Source organism: Lates calcarifer, linkage group LG1, assembly GCF_001640805.2.
Source record: "Lates calcarifer isolate ASB-BC8 linkage group LG1, TLL_Latcal_v3, whole genome shotgun sequence".
Lineage (NCBI taxonomy): Eukaryota > Metazoa > Chordata > Actinopteri > Centropomidae > Lates > Lates calcarifer.
The window spans coordinates 25,586,827-25,607,763 of record NC_066833.1 but is presented as its reverse complement, the minus strand read 5'-3'; the positions used below and the strand labels follow the sequence as shown (position 1 = coordinate 25,607,763).

Below are 20,937 nucleotides of genomic sequence, written 5' to 3'. Positions count from 1 at the left end.
GGCACAGCTTTTATGTAACACTCCACAAATGACATGATAGATCCTGCAGGTATAAATGGTCCCTCCATCATTAAGCTATGTATGATTTATAAATGTCAATCTAATGGCTTTCTTGAGGTGCATTTGTTTAACCCGGCAGCACATTTCTCCATCTGATGTGCAGTATTAAAGAAATTCAGAGGAACCAAAAAATGGGATATGCATATAAATTTACATATCTGCTTTACAAGAGCACATCAAGTTGACAATCTCTGGAAACCCCCTCCCCTGCATCCAACAAGTTCAGTAACTTTCTGCAACGACAATCCCACATTCACATCCACTTCATGCTGTGACTGGACAGTTGTCCGGAGAAGAGAAAGAGGGGAACACTCTCAATATTTATTAAACAATTTCTGTCATTTAACATCTGAAAATGTACACTGCTATCCCCCAGTGTAAATGATTATTGTTTCTCTCATCCGGAACAGCTATAAACAATTCTTGTGTCTGATGTGATCAGATAATACATCATACAAACAAACAATTTTCCAGCGTGTTTTTCAGCATTGCAGAGTATGCTGCTGTTTATTTTGGTCCATTTGATGGTGGTAGACTTCATCCTTTCAACCTTAAGCACTTGTTTATTACTGTAACCATGACAACAAAGATCTGGAATGCCTGCCATCAGAGGGGCAGTATTTCAGGAAACAGTCCTTTGGGGGTTGGGACAAATAACCTACATGGTCATTCAAGTTGGAGGACTTGTAGGCAAACCAAGAAAAGATACGCCAACAAACAAAACATACATAAATAAAAAAGAAAAATAAAGATTTTGTGTTTCATCCTTCATAGATAAGAGCGGGCATGGTCAGTTTATAGCTACAAGGACATGTCAGACATGTTGTGTAGTCAAAACTGATCTTCTATCTACATTTTCATGTAGATACATGCAGTACATCTACAGCATCTACTGTCCCACTTTTTGTTATAGTATAAAATGGCTCCAGTGCTCCATTCTTTAAAAAAAATAAATAAATAAAAAATAGATGATGAAAGAGAGACTAACTGCATGCCTATATACTTCCTCTCATGCACACACATTTACACAGAGAGGGAAACAGGGCCCCCTGTGGATTTATTCCCTGAGCATGTTCTGTTCTTCAAAGCCAATTCAAACTCATGCATGTCTGCATCCTATGGAGGCTCTCTTTAGGAGGATTAGCATAATGAGGCAGTGCTGCAGCACATTAAACAGCTTCTTCTCCAGTGCTCTCTTCACCTGCATCTCAGATCTTGTCTTTCAATCACAGGCTGGATGACCGCCACCGTCATCACACTCCACAGGACATCCAGTCGCAGCAGAAGATAGCATGCACAGGGTGTGGGTTTTTATTTTGACATTGGGTGTGCACAACAGGCCTGTAAACCGAAGTGTAATCAGATATAGATGCAGAGAAGCTGCATGGATTAAGAGTGTCTAAATGGAGGTGCAATGAAGGACAAAATGGTAGATAGTAAATTGAAAACAGGGATGGTAAGTGGTGCGGGGCTGCTAACGGAGGCTTCATGTAATCAATATTGTTTATGAGAAGGTGTGTATCTATGTGTGTCCGTGTTAAGAAGATAACGAAAGTGTGCAGAGCTTAAGCACAACATAGGACACTGCATATCTGCAGGAAAGTGCAGTAACCTGAAGGTGAACAACATTGGTGACAAACATAAGTTTAGCCTGGATATACTTAAAATCCATGAAGGGATCAGGATTTGGGTTTCCTGTCCTCTCCACCTCTGTGCAGATAAGTTCATAAAATTTGCTCAGAGGCAGGCTTAAAGGTGCAATCTGTGAGCCATATGTAAAATAGAAAGTACTCAAGTACCCATTCCTCATCCAAGACAACACAGTCTTGTAAATCTAATGAATGTTAATGCACGTAACATTGCATATACGTTTGCATGGAAGCATACAGAGTCATAGAGAATCGTGATTATTAAATCTAAATACTGGAGAGATTAGGATGAGCTTTGACCATTTAAACTGATCAGTTTTTCAAATTGTAAACATTCAGACTGTGTACCGTATCCTATAAACAATATTGAGCTGTTTAGATATGTACGATTTAAAATTTGTCTCCTACTATTTTTCATTTATTTCCCTTGTTGTTGTTGTTTGTTTGAATCCTTTCAGTGGTAAAAGCATTTTGTATGTGCACCCCCGAGAGAGGCACTAAAAATAAAATTTAAAAAGCCACCAGGAGAGAGGCTAAGACTAATTTTTTTCATGGTTTCTCTTCCAGTCATTTTCCCCTTCTTTTTTACCATTTATTTTCTGGGCTTGTTTGTTTCTTCAGCACATTTCACAGCCATAATCTCCAACAGCCACTCCTATCTCTGAGTTGCTATGGAAGCCATCCATACATCCACGCCCCCACCCCCCCCTCACCCCTCAATTGGCTGAAAACAACAACCATGTTCTGGAAAACTGTTCATGGGCTGACAATTGCTATTAACAAGGGGTGGAGAGGCACCTCTTTTCCAGTGGCTGACTTATTCAAATCCCTCCTTCACTAAATAACTGGAATGATAAGAAAGCAGCTGTATCTTATTAGGGGTAATCATAATTGACAGGTATCCACAAACAGATTTCGTGCACATGGGTTTATGTGTGCAACACACACAAATATGTGTCTCCTCTGGTTCGTTGTAGAAAGATGGTGCTTAGTCAGGTGGAAAAGAAGTGTAACAAGAGAAAATATAACCTGAAGACAGAGATACAGTGCAGCTGTGTGAAGCTATTGTGCTTGACTATCTGTGAGCAACTAACAGTGGTTTTATACTCATATTTTTTAACAAACATTGACACAAAATGTTTTCTCCCGTTTTTGAAAAAGCCCACATTAGTTGGTTAAGTAGCCAATGATTAGCTTATCTTGCAGCACAGTATCCACTTGTAGACCACAGCATTCTTAAACCTTTTTATGGTTATATTTAGGAACTCACAGCACTTGGTTAAGGTAAGTAACAGATCATGGTCTGGTTTAAAAGAAAAGAGTTCATAGTGACTTCAGACACAATCTGTTTATTTACCTTTAACCAAAACCATGATCTTTCTCCAGTCTTACCCACCATCCACTGCAACCACACCCTGGCAACTCCGCCTAAATGCAGCACGTCATTTATTCATTCATTCCAAAAAAAATGTTCCCTCTGAATGTTATCCAGCCAGTGACACTTGCATAGTATATGAATGAAATTTCTAGGAAGCAGGGATGACAGATATTGTGCAAATCAACGCCACCACCACCACCACCACCACCATGGGTAACTGCATTAGAATGTATGTGAATTATGTGAATTCTTCACAGTCACCAGATCTCAACCCAGTTGAACATGGGAGATTTTGGAGCTACACGTGAGTGCTCACCATCCCAGCCATCATCACATTAAATGAGGCAATATCTTTTGGGAGAATGATATTCATCAAGTTCTGGAGAATCTATGTCAAAGGGGCAGTGATAGTCCAATGTCTCACAAAGACAGTTTAGATATTTTTTTTCCATCACCTGTCACCTGTCATTTTTATCAATAAAAGCTTTCCTCAACTTTACACTAACTCACTTGGTGTGATAAATAAGATGTGTTTGTTATTTGGGACATCGCTGATGGCTGAAGGCGTTGTAGTCTAATTGTCTTTGGCTCTGCACCTCATTTGGGGTGAATCATCTCAGCACTGTTTCTATTTTGCACCCTTGTATCGAGGCCTGCCGTGCATCAATGTGTTAAAATCGAAAGGTTCATTGAACAAGAAGAATCTCAAAGCTGCAGTTCTTCAGATTTGATGCTAAAATTACACAGATGAAAAGTAATTTTCATTTCCATTGTCATGCCAATCCAGTGGTTTAGGCACCATCTGGTGCTCATAATGAGTTCATGATGACTCATTACCTGCTTTGGTTACACTCTTGAATGGTTCTGAGATGGCAGACCTCATATAACATCATGTCAAGTTATGTCTAAAAGTCCTGGATATGCCAAAACCCATCACTGAAACAAAAGCCTACCACTGTTTCTACAAGACTGTTATTGAATCATGCAAAAAACAACAAACAAACACACAGCTCATTTCCTAACAAATGATTCTGCTGCTGGCACCACTTCTCCTGACCCAAATTTACTCACAGTAATAGGGGATATTTCTGGCATAACTAATAATCCAGTTTGTCCATTCAGAGAGACAGCACAAAGTGGCTATACATCAGGATTGAGATCTATGCCTCTGAAGCCCTGGAGCTCTAGAGCTCAGTTCCCTACAGTCCTGATCCTGTCCCCTGGGAGAAATCTGGAGTCGGCCCATTCTCTGCCTGCAAGAGCTTCAGGAACTCTCCCTCCCCGCACCAGCCGGCACTCTATGTTTGGATGAATTTTACTGCTTACAGACAGAGCTTTGTTCTATTTTGATACAGTCATGGCATGCTCTCCATTTCTCCCTTTGACAAGATCACATTTAATGTATTTCTATTTTTTTCCTTCCTCTCAACACCCTTTACTCTCAGCAGCTCAGTACTTTGTGCTACCTTTTAAGTTACTCACAGGAAAGTAGTGGTTCTTCAAATGGGTCTTCTGTAAAGACCCATCAGAACCTGTTCTTTAGGCACTTTGTAAAGTTCTAGTATTAAAGGGTTCTTTATTCTTATTTTAGGCATTTAATGGTGGGTGATGGCATAAAATAAACATACTCTCCATTGTTTGAGGTGGTTGGCTTCTAAATGGTTCCCAACTTTATGTTGGATGGCACTTTTAAGCTGTATCCAAGGTTTGCTTATTTGTATGAACAATTCTTCTGTACTGTTGTTGGAAAGGTGATATATTATTATAACATATTATTTTTTTGTTTAGAATGTAAGGTCAGCTGGAGCTCTTCATTTTTAGAGGTGATCATCCTGAAACTGGATATTCTCACTGTCAATAGCTGTGCAGAGTGTGGCAAATGTATTCAGTATTTATTATTGTATGCAGGCACACTGTATTATTCATTTTTCAAGTACTGGGCCATGAGCTCTTGAGTTCTATAGAGTTATTCTGTGCTTATCTGAAGCTTAGTATTTGTATACAAACATGTTTTCATGGCTGGATCATGCGTTTACATGTTTACGTGTACACCTTACATGTAATATATTTTAATTTGAAATTTTGAAATAACATTTACATTTTAGAAAGTTTATAGAAGAACCATTTAAAAAAGGATATTTACTAGATAATAAATGGAAGCCTCATTCACATAAGCATAGTCAGGAATTATATGATATGTTCAAATATATTGTTGTATTTAGCTTACATTTCTAAAGTTATTAAAAGAAAAATTATCATAATTGCAGTTGGAATCTGCATAGCACAAAATTTAATGACAGTTGAGAATAATTAATTTGTTTTGGGAAAACTGTTGGTGTGACCCAGTTTGGAAAGTTGGCTGGTTTCCCAAGAATGTTTTTGTACGAACAATGCACCACTCCTGAAAATTTCATTTTAAGAGCCTTTCAATTACTGCCTGTGCTTCACAGTGTGCATCTGCTATCAGCGGTTTGACAGATAAATAAGAAAGGTCAATTACTTGCTCATAAATAAAGACCTTTTTTTTCTTTTTTCTTTTTTTTTTTTTTTTTTTTTTTTGTTTTTTTGGTCCAATATTCTTGTCTGATTATGCCTTTACCTAATTAAAAAAAAAAGAGTTGCTGGCCTTGGATTTTCAAATTAAAGGCAGAGATATTTGGTATTTGTGAAATTATGGTCCAGTAATCAAAATAGAGGTAATAATGTTTTGAAGTCTGACATGATGCATTTGAGAGTGCCCCATTTCCAACACACCATTTTGTTTGAAAACAACAAGCATGAATGAATACATAATTTAAGAGGGATAAAATGTTCCTTGAAAAACAGAAACATATTTGCACTTCCATGTGCTTTACATTAAAACCATCATCAGGAGGAGGCAGCAGTGTTGAGAAAAACACACTGCTAACAACATGCCTTCATTCTATATTTCATATGTGCACCTATTACTGTGTTTTCATTGTTTTGTGTATCATGTTAAATGTGATGGCCAATTACACACAGATTATATGGCTAAATTAACACCTCAAAGACCCCCAACTGTGTTATGTAAGAACATTTAACATCATGCAATGAAATTATGACATGCTAATGAGTCTGAATCAATTGGCAGTAATATATTTTAATTGCTGATAACAATTGTTATCAGCACTTACCACTATCTGATGGGGATTTTAAAGTCAAACTGTGAAATAGCAAATAAGCCTCTGTCATGTCTCTTTTACCCTTTGTGCTTGTGCCCTGGGATATTCCAAAATAATGGTTTAAGTAGAGAGAAACGAGGGCAAGAGAGGGAGGTGACATGCAAAATTACAAATGCATTGCATATGTAAATTGGTTTAGTGAAAAAAATGACTTTGAAAATTAAAAAAAAAACATTGTTAACTTTTCAATCAACACAAATAATCAACAAAAAATCATATAATCCTGTTTCTGAAATCTATTCAGCAATATTGTTTAAAAATGAAATCTTGCATTTTATATGCTTCATTCGTTCATTCATGCATTCCTTTATCACCTGTCTATATTTCAGTTTTGCTTCGAAAGCTGGGTAAACTCCATATTACACCATTAGTTTGAAAAAAAAAAAAAAAAAGCTCAACATACTTAACAACAAACCATATGCCAAGCAGCCATAGGTGACTATGAAAGGTGTTAAATGTTTCCATTTCAATTCTATAGCCTGAGACTTTCCCTCAAGCCTTAATACCACGAAAGTTTTACACTAGCACACGTGCAGCAGGCCTGATAGACCTCTGCTCCACTAACATTTTAAAACTTTCTCTCAGCAGACATGCTATGGCAAAGGTAGAAACATAAACACAATAAACAGGTCTTTCTGTCTACAATATAAACTTTAAAAACAGCTGATCTCTTTTTAGAGCAGAATAAATATCTGCAATTGTTTGGGTGGTCATGACTTTGCCTCTGCTACACATACATACAATGAGTTGTGTGACTTGTCTGACTGCTTAGATTTTCACCTTTTCTTGTCTTCCAGAAGTGAAATGGTTTTTACCTCCATTTCAACATAAACTGCTCACTTGTCCATCATCAGAGAATCTTACCAAATTGTGTCTCAATTGTACACAGAGGATAAGCACATCCTGTGATTGACAGGAAGAGGTGCTGCACCTTGGTGAATGCTTGCCTGACTGCTGAGGTTGGCTCACAGGATTTCCAGAGGAAGCAAAGCATTCATTTAGGTTGCACGCCTCACTGACTGTTAGAGCAGAGGAAGATATTGATGGATACGGAAGGGTGGTTGCATTAAGGTTTTTTTTTTTTTTTTTTAAAACATGTAATTGAATCACCTTTGAGAAAAACCTATGCGGAAAAGAACTGAAATCACAATGATCATTTACATTCATTTATCAACCTCCACTGGCATCACTTGTTGGAGAGAACACAAGCAACCCAAACATGGTCTTCATGTGGTATTTCTAAAGCCACTGTAGCACAGCATGTATCCCCTTTTTAAGAATGTATAAGTATAATATGAATTATATAAAACTTAATTTTGTATATTATGTATGGCAGGCATGTTTCAGCAATAGCTGATTAACGTACAGACAAAATAAAGAAAAAAATAACATAAAGCATCCTAGTAGGTTTTGTGCCACCATATGCTTTATGCGTCTCGGTGGAGAGTGCTGTCTAATATGTCGGTCCAAAATCTCCCATCAAAAGGGTTTAGATCTGGTGACTGGGATAGCACATTACTCACATAATTTCTCTACTCATCAAACCATTCACTGACCCCTCATGCCATATGGTTGGGAGAATTGTCATCACTCAGAACAAACATTTTACTGATTTGCAGTGACTCTTTCTGCTAAGGCAAAAAGTGGGCCCAAACCTTTCAAGCAAAATGCCCCACACAGAATAACAGATCCACCAAGCATTCAGCTCTATACTGTTTTCTTGTGTACACCACACATGCACTCACCCACTTGTCAAAAGTATGGTGAAGGATAACTCATCTGACTGTATCACTTTTCCCCACATCCCCATAGACCAGTGCCTATGGCTTTTGCACCACTGAACTCTCAAATGTGCATTCATCCTTGTAATGTGGGGTTTATGCAACTGCAACCCCACTGTAATATCCCTCTCAATGTAATTGTCAACGGACTGTTTTTTCTGACACAGTATATATCACACTAATGCACGAGCACTGCAGTGATCAAATGTATGTTGTCAACCACAAATTCCAACCCTGTTTACTGATGTCTTTCACATAATGCAGATGTCACTTTAGCAGTGTTTCCCCTACCATTGGAAAATTAAGAACACAAAATATCTTATTTTTGTTATTCACCTAATTTATGTGTTGCACCTCCACACACATACATACACCAAGCTGGAGGAGCAGGGGAGACAGGTTGTCGACTCGTTATGCTAAGCATAATAGAAGCTACAAGCAAGTATCTCTACAATTAAAGATGGACAGATTTCGACTGCAAACATGTGAAAGTCAACCAAAATATCAGCATCTTTTGAGTCGTGGTGAGGACACTAGCAGTTGTTTAATTGTACCATGCAGTGCACTGTGTGGAAGCATCTTTATTCATTATGTTTCTTCACTCATTTATTCAGGTTTTCCCTTTAATCCATGTATGTGGGATTCAAACTGCATACCCACATACAAGGGATTCACAGGAATCTGTGCATCTTTGCATTTCACGTAATGCAGTAGACAACAGTATTATACAGAGGCCGTTGCAGATATACATGTCACTCCAATGCACAGTAACTGTGGAGCCTGTATTATTGAAATAACCATCTCAGCTGTTGTCACATGAACTTTTAAGAGGTATAACTCAGGTATTCCTATCTTTTGCTTGCAGCCAATATGATTATCAGGCATATGATGTGGCTTTACTGTACCACAGTAAAGCCAACAGTCTGCATTGAAATTATCTAGATAATATGCAATCAACATGCAATTGGACAAACACTTGATATCTGCACTCCAGACAATGACACAATCTATCAGAAATAGATGTCTTCTTAGCTTTGCACTCCACATGGCTTACAGAGCTGAGCAGAGTGAACTGCTGGAAACTGCAATCACAATCATCTCCTTTCAGATCCAGGCTCAGATTGGCTCTCCAGCTGTTTCACTGGTTATACATTTCATAGGGCACTGACACTGAAATATCAAGGTAATATTAAAAGGAATACTGGGATAATTTGCTTTAACACTTTCACTCTGAACATGGGAAATTAGTAAATGTAATGTAAAATGTATTTTTATAGTGAGTGCCCCCCTGCTTAATTGAGTAACGGTGAAGTCAAAAATGAGAGTTAGTCAGTGTTCAGATCCATCTGATGACAACAGCCAGGCTCTTATCCTGTCTTTGTTGTTTGATTTACAATTACAATAGCCCTGTGAAATCTAAGAAGCTTATATACAACAAACCAAAGATACAGCTGGCAGTGGTTAAGTAAGAGTTGAACCAGTTTCAAGGATTTTTCTCATGACTTCATCATGTGGAGTACAGCCAATGCTGTACAAAAAGCTGACAGCTGTATTCACCCTGATGTCTGTAAGCAGTAAGCTACATCTCTGTAGTCATTCAATAGCTATTCAAATCCTGTTGTGGACCTTCTGACATATGCCTAGAACCATACATATATTTAAAATGAAGAAACACTGCCACTTGTCAAATACTATAAAGCAGCTGCAAAATTACAGTGCTTTGCTGTCTAACAAGGTTCAGCAATGAAAGCATGTCAGTTTTACACAGTACAAACAGCCAGTGGCACCCAGTCTGCTTAGATTTTAATTCCCTTAAATATTCTTATCCGGTAGTCAGCCTGTTCCAGCAATTATTTTACAATGCAGTCTTGTATACTTTCAATCCTAAATCCTAAATTTTGTTGGATATATTTGCAGATTCTGCATGCATGTAAAGCAACATCAATAAAGCTGCAAAAGGTTCCACAGCTGACTGAATGTGTCAGCGCCTCCTGTGGAACTACGTACAGTACCAATGATTTCTTTCCATATGTTGGTTTTGGTGAAAGGTTCTTGTTCAGTTACATTCTCCTGCAACACCCACTGCAGGGAGTGAGGCGACAAGAGCCCGACTGTTCGCCCATCTGTCCCACAGTTGGAGCGCCCCCCTACCCCCACCCCCACCCCCCACCGACACAGTGGGTGCCTGGGTCTCTCTCTCGCTCTCTCTTTCTCTCTCTCTCCTGTGAGCCCTAATGTGCCGAGAGGATTTCCCTCAAATTACACACTAGGCCGTCCCTGAGGACAGCAGTCTGCTCCATCAGACCAAACAGCTTGTTTGGGCAGTGGGGGAGACAGTAATGGCACTATATGTTTTGGTTGAACTTGTCATTTGTACATAGACACATCAGCTCAGATTTTCATCTGTCACAGGAGGAAGGGAATAAAAAATTGTGCCATGTCCATATTTTGGCATGTTATCTTGAACAAACAGTCACTTTAAATTTCTAACAGCGGCTGTTTTGTCTGTTGATACCCCTCTATAAGCACAGGCAGAGAGCACTATCTTTGTAAACCTGCTGTTTCTCACATAAAGTCCACATGAGAATCAACCAAACTGCAAATGTCATTGCAGTCCATCTTGGTTTTCTCAGGCCACATGTATAAGTGTAAGTCCTACTCCAATTCAGAGGGTGGTGGTAATGCACCTGAAGACACTTAGTAACTGCAAAAAATATTTGGTTAAAACAAGTAGTGGTTGAACTGATTAGGGATCAGGTAAACACAGCTCAGTGTGGCCCCTGTATTGAGTTGAAATCACCAGAGACACTTTTTCCAGTGGACTTTAATGCGACAGGGAGAAGGATGATTAATTTCAGCTGCTGCTATCACAGGGAACATACCTTGTAGTAGCTACTTCCACAGATCCCTTACTGACATAGTTACAGTTGAGAAGAGTAAAGACTATGTATGTACCCACAGTGGGAGGTGATTAGAATTAGATATTAGTCTGTCTTGAATGATTCTTGGCTTCCTTGATATCACTTAGCTATCCAATTCAGCCAAGATGAAGATGAAGCGGCTAAGTGTAAATGAGTTAGAGTGGATTTTGCTAACCTAGACATCACAGTTCAGAGACATTGGACAAAGAGGTGACAAAACATTATACAAGTTCCAAGCCAAATCTTAACCAATCATACTGTGAGCACAAAGCAAACACCCACTGTTCTAAAACACAACATGTCCTTTTTTTATCTGTATTGTTCTCCACAGCAGATGCAGTCCAGCCCTGGAACACTTTTATATCCTGGTGACATATTGCTTTTGATAACAACATTCCTGCTGGGGAATCCAAATAAAGTAAGATAATGGCAATCTACTACTCAGTAAGAGCTGTGTGATAATAACTGTGGTTACGCTTACAAGAGTGAAGCAGTACACAGGGATAAATAATGTTTAAGAAGCTCTGTCTTAGCCGTGAGTCCTGCTTCAACTCCTTGGTTAGTCCACAGGGAGAGTGTCACTGTGTAAACTGATGATCCACCAAATGACTTGCTCTCCTCTTAGACCGGCCTCTTTTCTTGATCCATGACAAATGTACATCTTAGTGAGAGGCATGCTGGTTTGAGTAACTTAATTCCTTTAAATGAAATGAAACTGTACCAACTGAACACATTTGTTTAAACGATTTGCACCAAATGTGACGCTGCCCTTTCCAGGATCTTAAACAGAAAGTTTAGCTCTGTAGTATAGGGGCAGGAGTTTAAGGTAATGGCTCTGTAACTGTAACATCTACAATTAAATTCTGGTGTGGGATTTCTGCTCAATGCCATTCTTTTGACAATTTTATTTCATTTTTAAAGAATCTTTTAAACAGAGCTGAAAAAATCCAAACAAGTGACAAAATTCAAACTTTTCCCTAAAAATTTAATGTTCTAGAATTAAGGGTAATCTTTTTAATACCAGTGCAAAATTGTGCCTTACTCTGTCATGTTTCAAACCAATAAAGGGAAATCCTATGAGACAGTGAAATTATCTTCCTACATGCACAGCAATTTCCTGTTTTAAGAAAATATACTTGCAGGGTAATTCTGCAACAAAATGACTTCTTCAGACAGATGCTTTTGCAGTGTAATAGTAATAAACAAACATAACAGGTCTAACACGGAGTTTATAGTATTCCTGTTGTATAGAACGTGTCATCAGAAAAACTGATGGGCTCAAAAGAAAAATTGAACTTTTTACATCACTTTAATGGATAGACTGGAGGAGGCAGGAAAATGAACAACTGGATAACCCCCAAGCAATGCATGCACATTTATTTCTCCCTCAAAGCCCATGGGGAGCAATGTCACAATTGTCCTCATTTTCCATTTTCTGCAGCTGGTTTTAATGGCTACAGAATGCTGGATGTAATGAGACAAGCACAAAGTGTAGCATATACCAAGGTAATTTAAATTAATTTCTGTTCCTCTGAGAGACGCTATCATTTTACACTACTAATGTGGCTCTAGAAATAGCAATGTCAGTTGGTCGGTCCACTGGTCCATTAGTCTGTAAGTCCAACACCTCCAGAGTTATATTATCCATATTGATTAGATATATTGCCATTATATTTAGAACAAACAGACAGTGCTAATGACTTTGATCTACTGACTTTCCATCCACTGCCACAAACAGCTTTCCACCTATTTCCACCTATTCAGTGTTCCATATCCTGACAGGAAAGCTCTAAAGCTAACCACATTAACAAAAAAGAAGAAAAGAAAAACATGCTACATGCTAACATGTTGCACTAGATAAACATGCCAAGAAACTAAATGTTACATACTAAATTGCAATGTTACATGTTAGCATCCTTCACTCATCCTCACTCACTGATGCACACTGACAGATTAATATAATGTACTTTTTTTCATTTACCTCCAAACTGAATACACTATTAATTCAGATTCCTGCTGTTTTTAATGCATGCACTCCATAATACAGGTCAAACAGCTTTTATTTACCCAGTCATACCATCATGTTTTTTTTAAATCCTTGTAATTGAACAGACGGCTCCCGCTAATTCAAAAACACTGCTTATGGAGTCTCCACTAAGATCAAGAAAGTGAGTTAGAAAGTTCTCAGTCACATCTTTGCACTGGCTTCTTGTGTGCCAGTGATTTGACTTTAGCATATGTTGGTTTATTTATAAAGCAATGAATAGTTTTAGGCCAAAACGCATTTCTGATCTGCTGCTCTGTTAAGAACAGTTCAGACCCTTCAGACAGATCTGCATATCATCCACATAGTCAAAACTAAACAAAGCCTAAACACAGAAGCCGTGTCCACTCTCAGTGCACCACATCTGGAGGAAATTCCCAGAAAACTTGAGGTCTCTTAAATGGAGGATTAAAACCTTTATGTTTGCCAAACATTGCATTTTTTTTATTCCTTTTTTATTTTTAGCATATTCTGAACAGGGACACTGCACTTTCAGTCATGCTTGCATACCAGTGTATCTTCCTATTTTGTTTATACTAACACTGCTGTTGTATGCTGTCCATTTAGGTGCGCAAACATAGCTGGTTGAGCTGAGGCTGATGGGGCACTGCTTAGACGGATGAAATTAAGTCTCAAATTAAGTCTCGTGACTTTGGTGAGACTTCGCCGTCCACAGGACCACTCATGTCAGCACCGAGTTTCATCTGTTTTCACATCAAGAAAGACGAAATAAACGCATTCGTAGGTCATCTGCCAAGATCGATATTAAATGTTAATATTTTCCCTGCCATATTTGTCGGTATAGTCAAAGTCCATTAATAATTTAATCATGTGGATGCACTGAGAGAGACCGTCCTCAAATGGGAACAGCATTTGTCCTACCTTCCCGCTAAATCATTCACGCTGCTCGTGCGCTACAGGGACACAACAAACGATCACACACACACACACACACACACACACACACATAACACACACACACACACACACACGTGTTTTTAGATTTCAATTAAATGACTCACAGCTTCCTCCACGTGGTTCAGTTGTAGTGCTGGCAAGCTGCTAACTTTTTTTTCTCCCACTAAAACTTTTGCATCACATGCAAACGCAGACACTTTGCACTTCAGAAAGTTTCGATGGTAAAGTAATTCATGCCAAGTCGCATGAAAACCTGCGACATAATGCGGATACATGATGAGATGCACAGCAACAACCAGCGCCGTTACCTTTCCTTCAGTTGAGTATCTCCGCCCGTGCTGCGCTGCTCCTGCGCTCTGGTTCATGTTTCACCACCTTGGACAGCTCCAGTAGGGGAAAAAAAACAAGTCTACCAGTCTCGCCGATCGACACGGTGAGCAGCTGCAGAGTGGCTGAAAACAGTTAACTGGTTCGTTTCGAGCTGTTCACCGGTTCGTCTCCTTCTCTGTGACATGCGTGGTTTCTCAGCCAATGATCCCTTTTGCGTAAAGACTTGCTCTGCCGGTGCGCCAGCTGTGAGTGCAGCGAGCTGTCATTCATCCGACAGTAACGCTGCAGCCAAGTTAGCTCTCACTAACCCAGATATAACATAACAGGCTATCAAGGGTCTGGCTGCCGGACGCTAAATAGAAAGGGTTATAGTTCATCCAAAAACATCTGTTTTTTCCCCGTAAATCCTAAATTATTACAATACACGAGGGGACAGGAATTAACCTTTTGTACTAAAATACGAACTATTAAAGACAGATTGCATAACATGATAAAACGGATGACAACAGTCTTCAGCATGTAAGGACATCATGTTTGTACACGGATTTATTTCTTACAGTATTTCTCTGAATCTGCTGTTTTTTATGACCAGCTTGTATTTTCATGTCCCAACCACTTTTATAACTCAGTATGGAACTATTCTTAGAAATGTGAGCATGAAAACACAATAGGTCAACTTGTATGGTGACTTCTAATGGCAAAGCACATACAAAAGTGCAGACATTGAGGAAAACATGCTTCCAATGCAGAAATTCAACAACAATGAATTACACAAATACAAACAGGGAAAATAAGAGCTGCTATATTGGAAAGGCTCCAGAGGGAAGGATGGGTTGACACTGAAAGTGATTATAATAAAAGATATGTTTTATTTAACATGTGCTATATGTTCAAAAACAAAGCAAAATGTAATATAGACTCCAAAGCCTCTGTTCATGTTCTTTTTTTTATAAATGTATTTTCATTGAAATGTGGTGACGTATCTGCACACATAACAAGGCCCAAGTTCACAGAGGGAGCACTGTTGTTAAACTGACAAATGAGACATGCATTCTGCTATGTATTCATCTTCACCTTCAGACTTACACGCAAGATTTTTTTTTTTTAATTTTTTTGCATTTCAACTTTGAGACCAGAGCTTGCAGTTTTTCCTCTACCAGACGACATTTGTGTTTGAAATGTTCCATTCTGATGAGTTTTATTTAACTTATCTGGAATAACTTAACACTTAAATCTACATCAGTAAAACACCATGGATCTTGTAGTTATCTCTAGATAACGTCATCACTGCAGTATTGTTTCTTGCCTGTTCAGATTTACTCAGTCACATCTTAAAACTGAGCTTTGCAGGACAATAACATGTGAAATGCACTCCATTTCACTGCATGCTGCCTTTAGAAAGGTGCGTAATTCTTTCCCCAGTTTCACAGTAACTATATCAATCGAACATAATCCCCCAGAGAAATACTATAAGCTGCACAGCCTAGGGAGTCACCTTCAGGGGGACTTTGATGTCAGAGTTATTGTCTAGGTTGTTGATGGAGACCGTGTCAGGTATCCAGCTCATTCCTGTTATTGCCAACCATATGAGATAAATCTGTTATTAGTTATTCAACTTATTTTTGAAAACATATAATAAACATCTGACATCTATTTTGGAGCTCTGAATGGCTATGGAGATACAGTAGGAGTTGATAGATTGGCCAGGATCCCTCTTGAGTTTAGGGGCTGCTTGCAGTAGATGAATAAAACCAGCAGGGGTGAAGAACCCCTCAGGTGAATCACCATGAACACTGTGAAGGTTAGGGGGATGGTGAAGGAGAGGAGGTATGATATGCAATAGTGGGTCTGAGCAACATCTAAAAACCCACTGGCTAAAGGATTGTGGGCACACAGATGATTGCCCAGATATGATGATGTGAGAATTTGGAAGAAATCAAGGAATTTTACTAACAGACTATTATGAATGAATATCTTTTTATGCAAGAGTCATATACCTTGAGGTACCAGGCACACGTGGGCTCACAAGACATTACTTACATTACTTTCAAAGGTACGAAACTAAAATAAAGCAAGCAAGTACTCTGTGCTGTATATATGTGTTCAAACATATACATCAGATGTAAACTAAACACATATATTGATGGTAAGCATTTAACAATAACTGAGCTTTGTCAAACCATTGTAAGCATGCACTGTAATTTATTTTCATATCAAACAAACTGGGATGCCCTATGGACAATTTTAGGAGAAAGTAAGAATGTGAAGATCTGATTCATTTTAAACATCATCCAAATCACATAGCTGACATTACCCCTTCTCATCTGCGTCTGAAGGGAGCATCCGGTTTCCACAGCCGAAGGAATGAAAGAAAAATGTAGATGTAGAGAATAGAGCTTCATCACCAAACTGGCCCCAGCATGGCCAAAATATTGGTCATATATGAAATTAGAGGTTAGAAATACAGAAGTTGTTTTGGTGCTAAACAATGTGTTGAGACAATGGGAAAAATGTATATATTTTTATTATGAGCGGCATACTTGTATATACATCCAATTATGAAAGTCAACCACTAGAGAAGAACGTTACTGCTCCTTTAGAAACATTTGGACATATACAGAGCAAGCATATTATTTTTGTGTTATAGGTAGTTTAAAAAGTAATTTTGGCAGTGTATTCTTTCTGAGGTGAAAATCATTGATAAATACTATCAATCATTTACACACAAAACACAGGAAGATAAGGTTCAGGTTCAAAAATAGAGTTAGACTTTTTAAGGTAGTCTAGTACTATCATCATATAAAAAAATATCCAAATGTATTTGCATGAAAGGGTTTGCTGTTAGTCATTTAATCAAGGGATCAGTGTTGGTATCACATGCAGGCAACCAGCCTGACTTATTGACAGACTGATCTTATCTGCAAACTATGTTTGACTGCAGTGACATTTTAAGATAATTCGATTGAAACATGCTTGGAAGAGATCTCACACTCTTGTAGCATGCAGGAGATGGGAAATGTGTAACAGAGGTTGTCGTGCCTGTCAGCTGTAAACTGTACAGCAGCATGCAGCAAGAAGTTGTCCATGCTGCCCAGTGAATCTCAACATCAATAAGTAAAGGCCCCTCTGTTCTGTTAGCTTATCACAGAGTGCTTTGAAGGCCACTGCTTACCTTCACTTGAAAGCATGTATCCAGTTTTAGAGAGTGGGAGACACGACCTTTTGATGCATGAAAGGTCATGGTGTGATAGGAAATGTGTCACTGTCCAGAAGTTGAGCACCAAAATGTCACCGGACAGTATGGGTCTGTACAGCAGCAGACAGTTACAACACTGAACAAGGCTGAGCTGGAGTGAACTGAAAGTTTTTAGCTACAGAACTACACTGGGTGCACAAAATATTGTACTCTCAGTATAATAGCAGTGTAATAAGCAGCTTAATCTTTTAAAGCTGGAAGATCTAAAAGCCTTGTATCCCATATTGATTTCCATAATTAAATTTCTACCACTTACAGAGGTGGCAATAAACACAAAGCAGGGCTGTGGTTGTCACAGTGTCAGCCATTTCTTAAATTTTAATCTGCCCATTAATTTGCCAAGCCACTCACACACCTGTCAGTCTAGTTCCTGTCATCTGCTTCCAACCAGCAGCAGCAGCCTTCAATGTGTTCCCCCTGCACATCTGCTTCCCATTACCCAATCCCTCGTTCACTCCTGCACTCATTTGTTCACTAATGAGATTTCAGACGCTTATGAATCGTCATCCTTTTGTTTTATCACTGACACTTGTACTATAGCATCACACAGTTGTAATTTTCAGCCAGCTCCATTGTGTGACTGCATGTGTTCTTGGAATATACTCTAAAGTCCACCAAAGAAAATGGTGGGTGAGTGGCTGCAGACACAACCTGTAAACCTGCCCTTAAGACTTTCTCATAGCAGACATTTTGACTTGTCATAAGCCAAGTTTCCATCCAAATTTAGCACAAGTTTTAAATGAATTTCCAAAAAACACCTGATGCCTATAGCCTGTTTCATGGATTTGAGTGTTGAATGTTAGAGTTTACTCATCAGCCTATACAGATCTGAAGTTGTTTCCATTGCGCTCTTTGGCATGTTGTTTTTCCACATCATCTGAGTGTGAAAACATTTTGGAGATATTTTGACTTTTTTTAAAAATACCCAACACTTTTTTATGTGCAAATTGAAAATGTGCATTAAGGTGGTGTATGGAAACACAATTACAGTAACAGTGGCTCTGTTCTATTCAAGTGTCCCAGGAGGCCTTCGTAGTGTGACAGTGAGCCAGCATGAAGAATACCAGAACCCTGAAACTGCAGCAGCTATACTGAATTAAGGCATTGTTCACTGCATTATTTTTCTAGAATGACATTTCAAAATGTCTTCTGTGAAAAAAGGCCTATTTTCAACTACACCTCACCCAGTTCATCTAAGCCTTCCTAACCATAGTGTGTGAGCCTTTTTGCATGTATGTTCTGTTTGTGAACCCTGAATTTTCCAAACTTTTGACCACTAATTTATGTTCCTTTAGGGTATATCTTTGAGCCTACAAAATGCTAACTTTTCCCTGCCTATTTGGCACAATTAAATAAAAAAAAATCTGCTTTTAACCTACCTACCTTGTCTGTGACTCATGCTCTTAAGTCCAAACCTTGGTACTCTGGGCCATTACAGCAGCAGTGGCGTACCCACTCAGTCTTAGGATATGTGTTTTTTTTATTATCTTGGACCTCTTGGTTTTGTGAGACTTTATTAGTTTTGCACAGGAGTATCCAAGGAGTTCAAAAGTGCAAAAGTAAGTGAACCTGCTTCCCATTTATTCTGAAAAATATTGTACAAAGACCAGCACCCACAGAAGCATAGGTTCACATAGCAAAATCCAAAGTTGTAGGTGTTTTGACTAGGGCTGATCTCAGCTTTAGCCACCAGTCTGTCATTGTTATTTAAAAGTAAATGTTTGATGTATCTGTGCCATGAAAGTACCAAGCATCTTCAGTTAGGATATGCAGTTTTATGCTGTGCAAAGATACGAATCTTTGCACAGCATAAAACTGTCATAGATCTTTATTCTATAGTCTATAGGCTTCAATAGTCTTTCTCATTCCAGAACCAGGTTGGTTTTTACGTCCATCATGTATTCCACATAGAAATATACTGATATATATGCAACACATGAAATTTACACTTGGTCACAGCCACTCATAAACATTTATGCTGCTGCCTATTTCACATGTATTCACTCATGCAGATGAGTCTGGATCTATACAACAGAGTCAGCAAGGCAGTTTGGTCAGGGCAGCTGATGCAGAAGGGACAAAACTGCTGCCAAAGCAAGTCTTGTATCTATGACCAGATGGTAGTAATGTGAAGTGTGAATTGAGTGAAATGATGAGTGTCATTTGTCAAGTGGTGTTTAGCTTAGTACAGTATTCTTTGTCAGAGTAGTATTGACAATTTTATTTTTTATCAGCATAAATGACAGAATGTGCAGAATGTTGACTGGACTTTTTTTTTTTTTTTTTTTTTTTTTTTTGTTTGTTTGTTTTGTTTTGTTTTGGTTTTGGTTTTTGGTCACTGTCAATTTGAGCCTTCACAACAACCATGAAGGAAGGGCTTGGCAGCTGGCAGATTTCTGGCAACCATACTTTTCCTGTATCCACTTACAATTTGCACATACTGTGGTGTTTTTATTGAATCTTCTTGCCTTTAGGGAAAAAGAAAGAATGTGCTTTTCCCACCACACTATTACACCATATCTGTCAAAAGAGATCAGCATCTCTGGTGGATATGCTTACAAAAAAAGCTCTCTGTCCTTACAATAAGCTGATTCTGTGCATTCAGTCCTGCCACACTGCCCTTGCCCACATGGGTGCCAAGTGTACTAATCCCTCAGACTCTTTTATAATCTCTGGCCCGCGGATAATGCCTCAGATGTTATGTAACAATGTTTTTTTTCTTCAAAACTTGCACTTATTTTAGTCATTTATAGTTACTCCATTTTTGCTTTTGTTTGAAGTGTATTAATACACCAATTTCCTCTGCTCAGTCTGGGTTTTTTTCTCAATAATTTGTATTTGATCTTTTTATAGACACCAAATAAAGGCTAAATTTGTATTCAGGAAGCAACACATTAATGCAGGTTCCCTAAATTGTTGTCACAATGATGTGTGCAATGTTCCTCTGTGGTGACAGCACAGCACAACTCTGACTTTGTCCACTCAGAAATTCCTTTTAATCTGTCTCATCTAGTCCTACATCCTATTCAGCTTTCATTCATATGCAGCATGTGTATTCTTTAACAGTATGATGACTGATTCCTCTTTGATCTACAGGACAGACTTACTCCCTGCTGATGCAGCCAAGAGCTTTGCAGTGCTTGTGGACGAGGTGCACTGGACCCTGGTCAGAGAGCGGTGCTGTGTCAGTCCAAAACCTGACCTCCTGATGTCACAATCTGTCCATCAGTCTGTCCATCAAAGTGATGTGTTGTCTCCGCTTTCTTCAATCAGCGACAGGAAATAGAACAGCAAGATGCAGCTCTCCTTCAATTCTCCTTTGATCATCACTCATCATTCCCTCAAATCCCAGAGAGAGTGTTTATGTGTATGTTCTGCGACTGTCAGAGCCTCTTTT

The 20,937-nt window shown here is 38.7% G+C and overlaps 1 protein-coding gene across 1 annotated transcript in view; it reads right to left on the bottom strand.

The window, feature by feature from the left end:
• LOC108884619 (inactive dipeptidyl peptidase 10-like) overlaps nt 1-14,439 on the bottom strand; it is a 97,820-nt gene extending 83,381 nt beyond the window's left edge. Inside the window, 1 exon segment of the mRNA XM_018678619.2 lies at nt 14,263-14,439. Coding sequence (XP_018534135.1) covers nt 14,263-14,319 — 57 coding nt within the window. The 5' untranslated portion in view covers nt 14,320-14,439.
• Between the last annotated feature and the right edge of the window lie 6,498 nt (nt 14,440-20,937).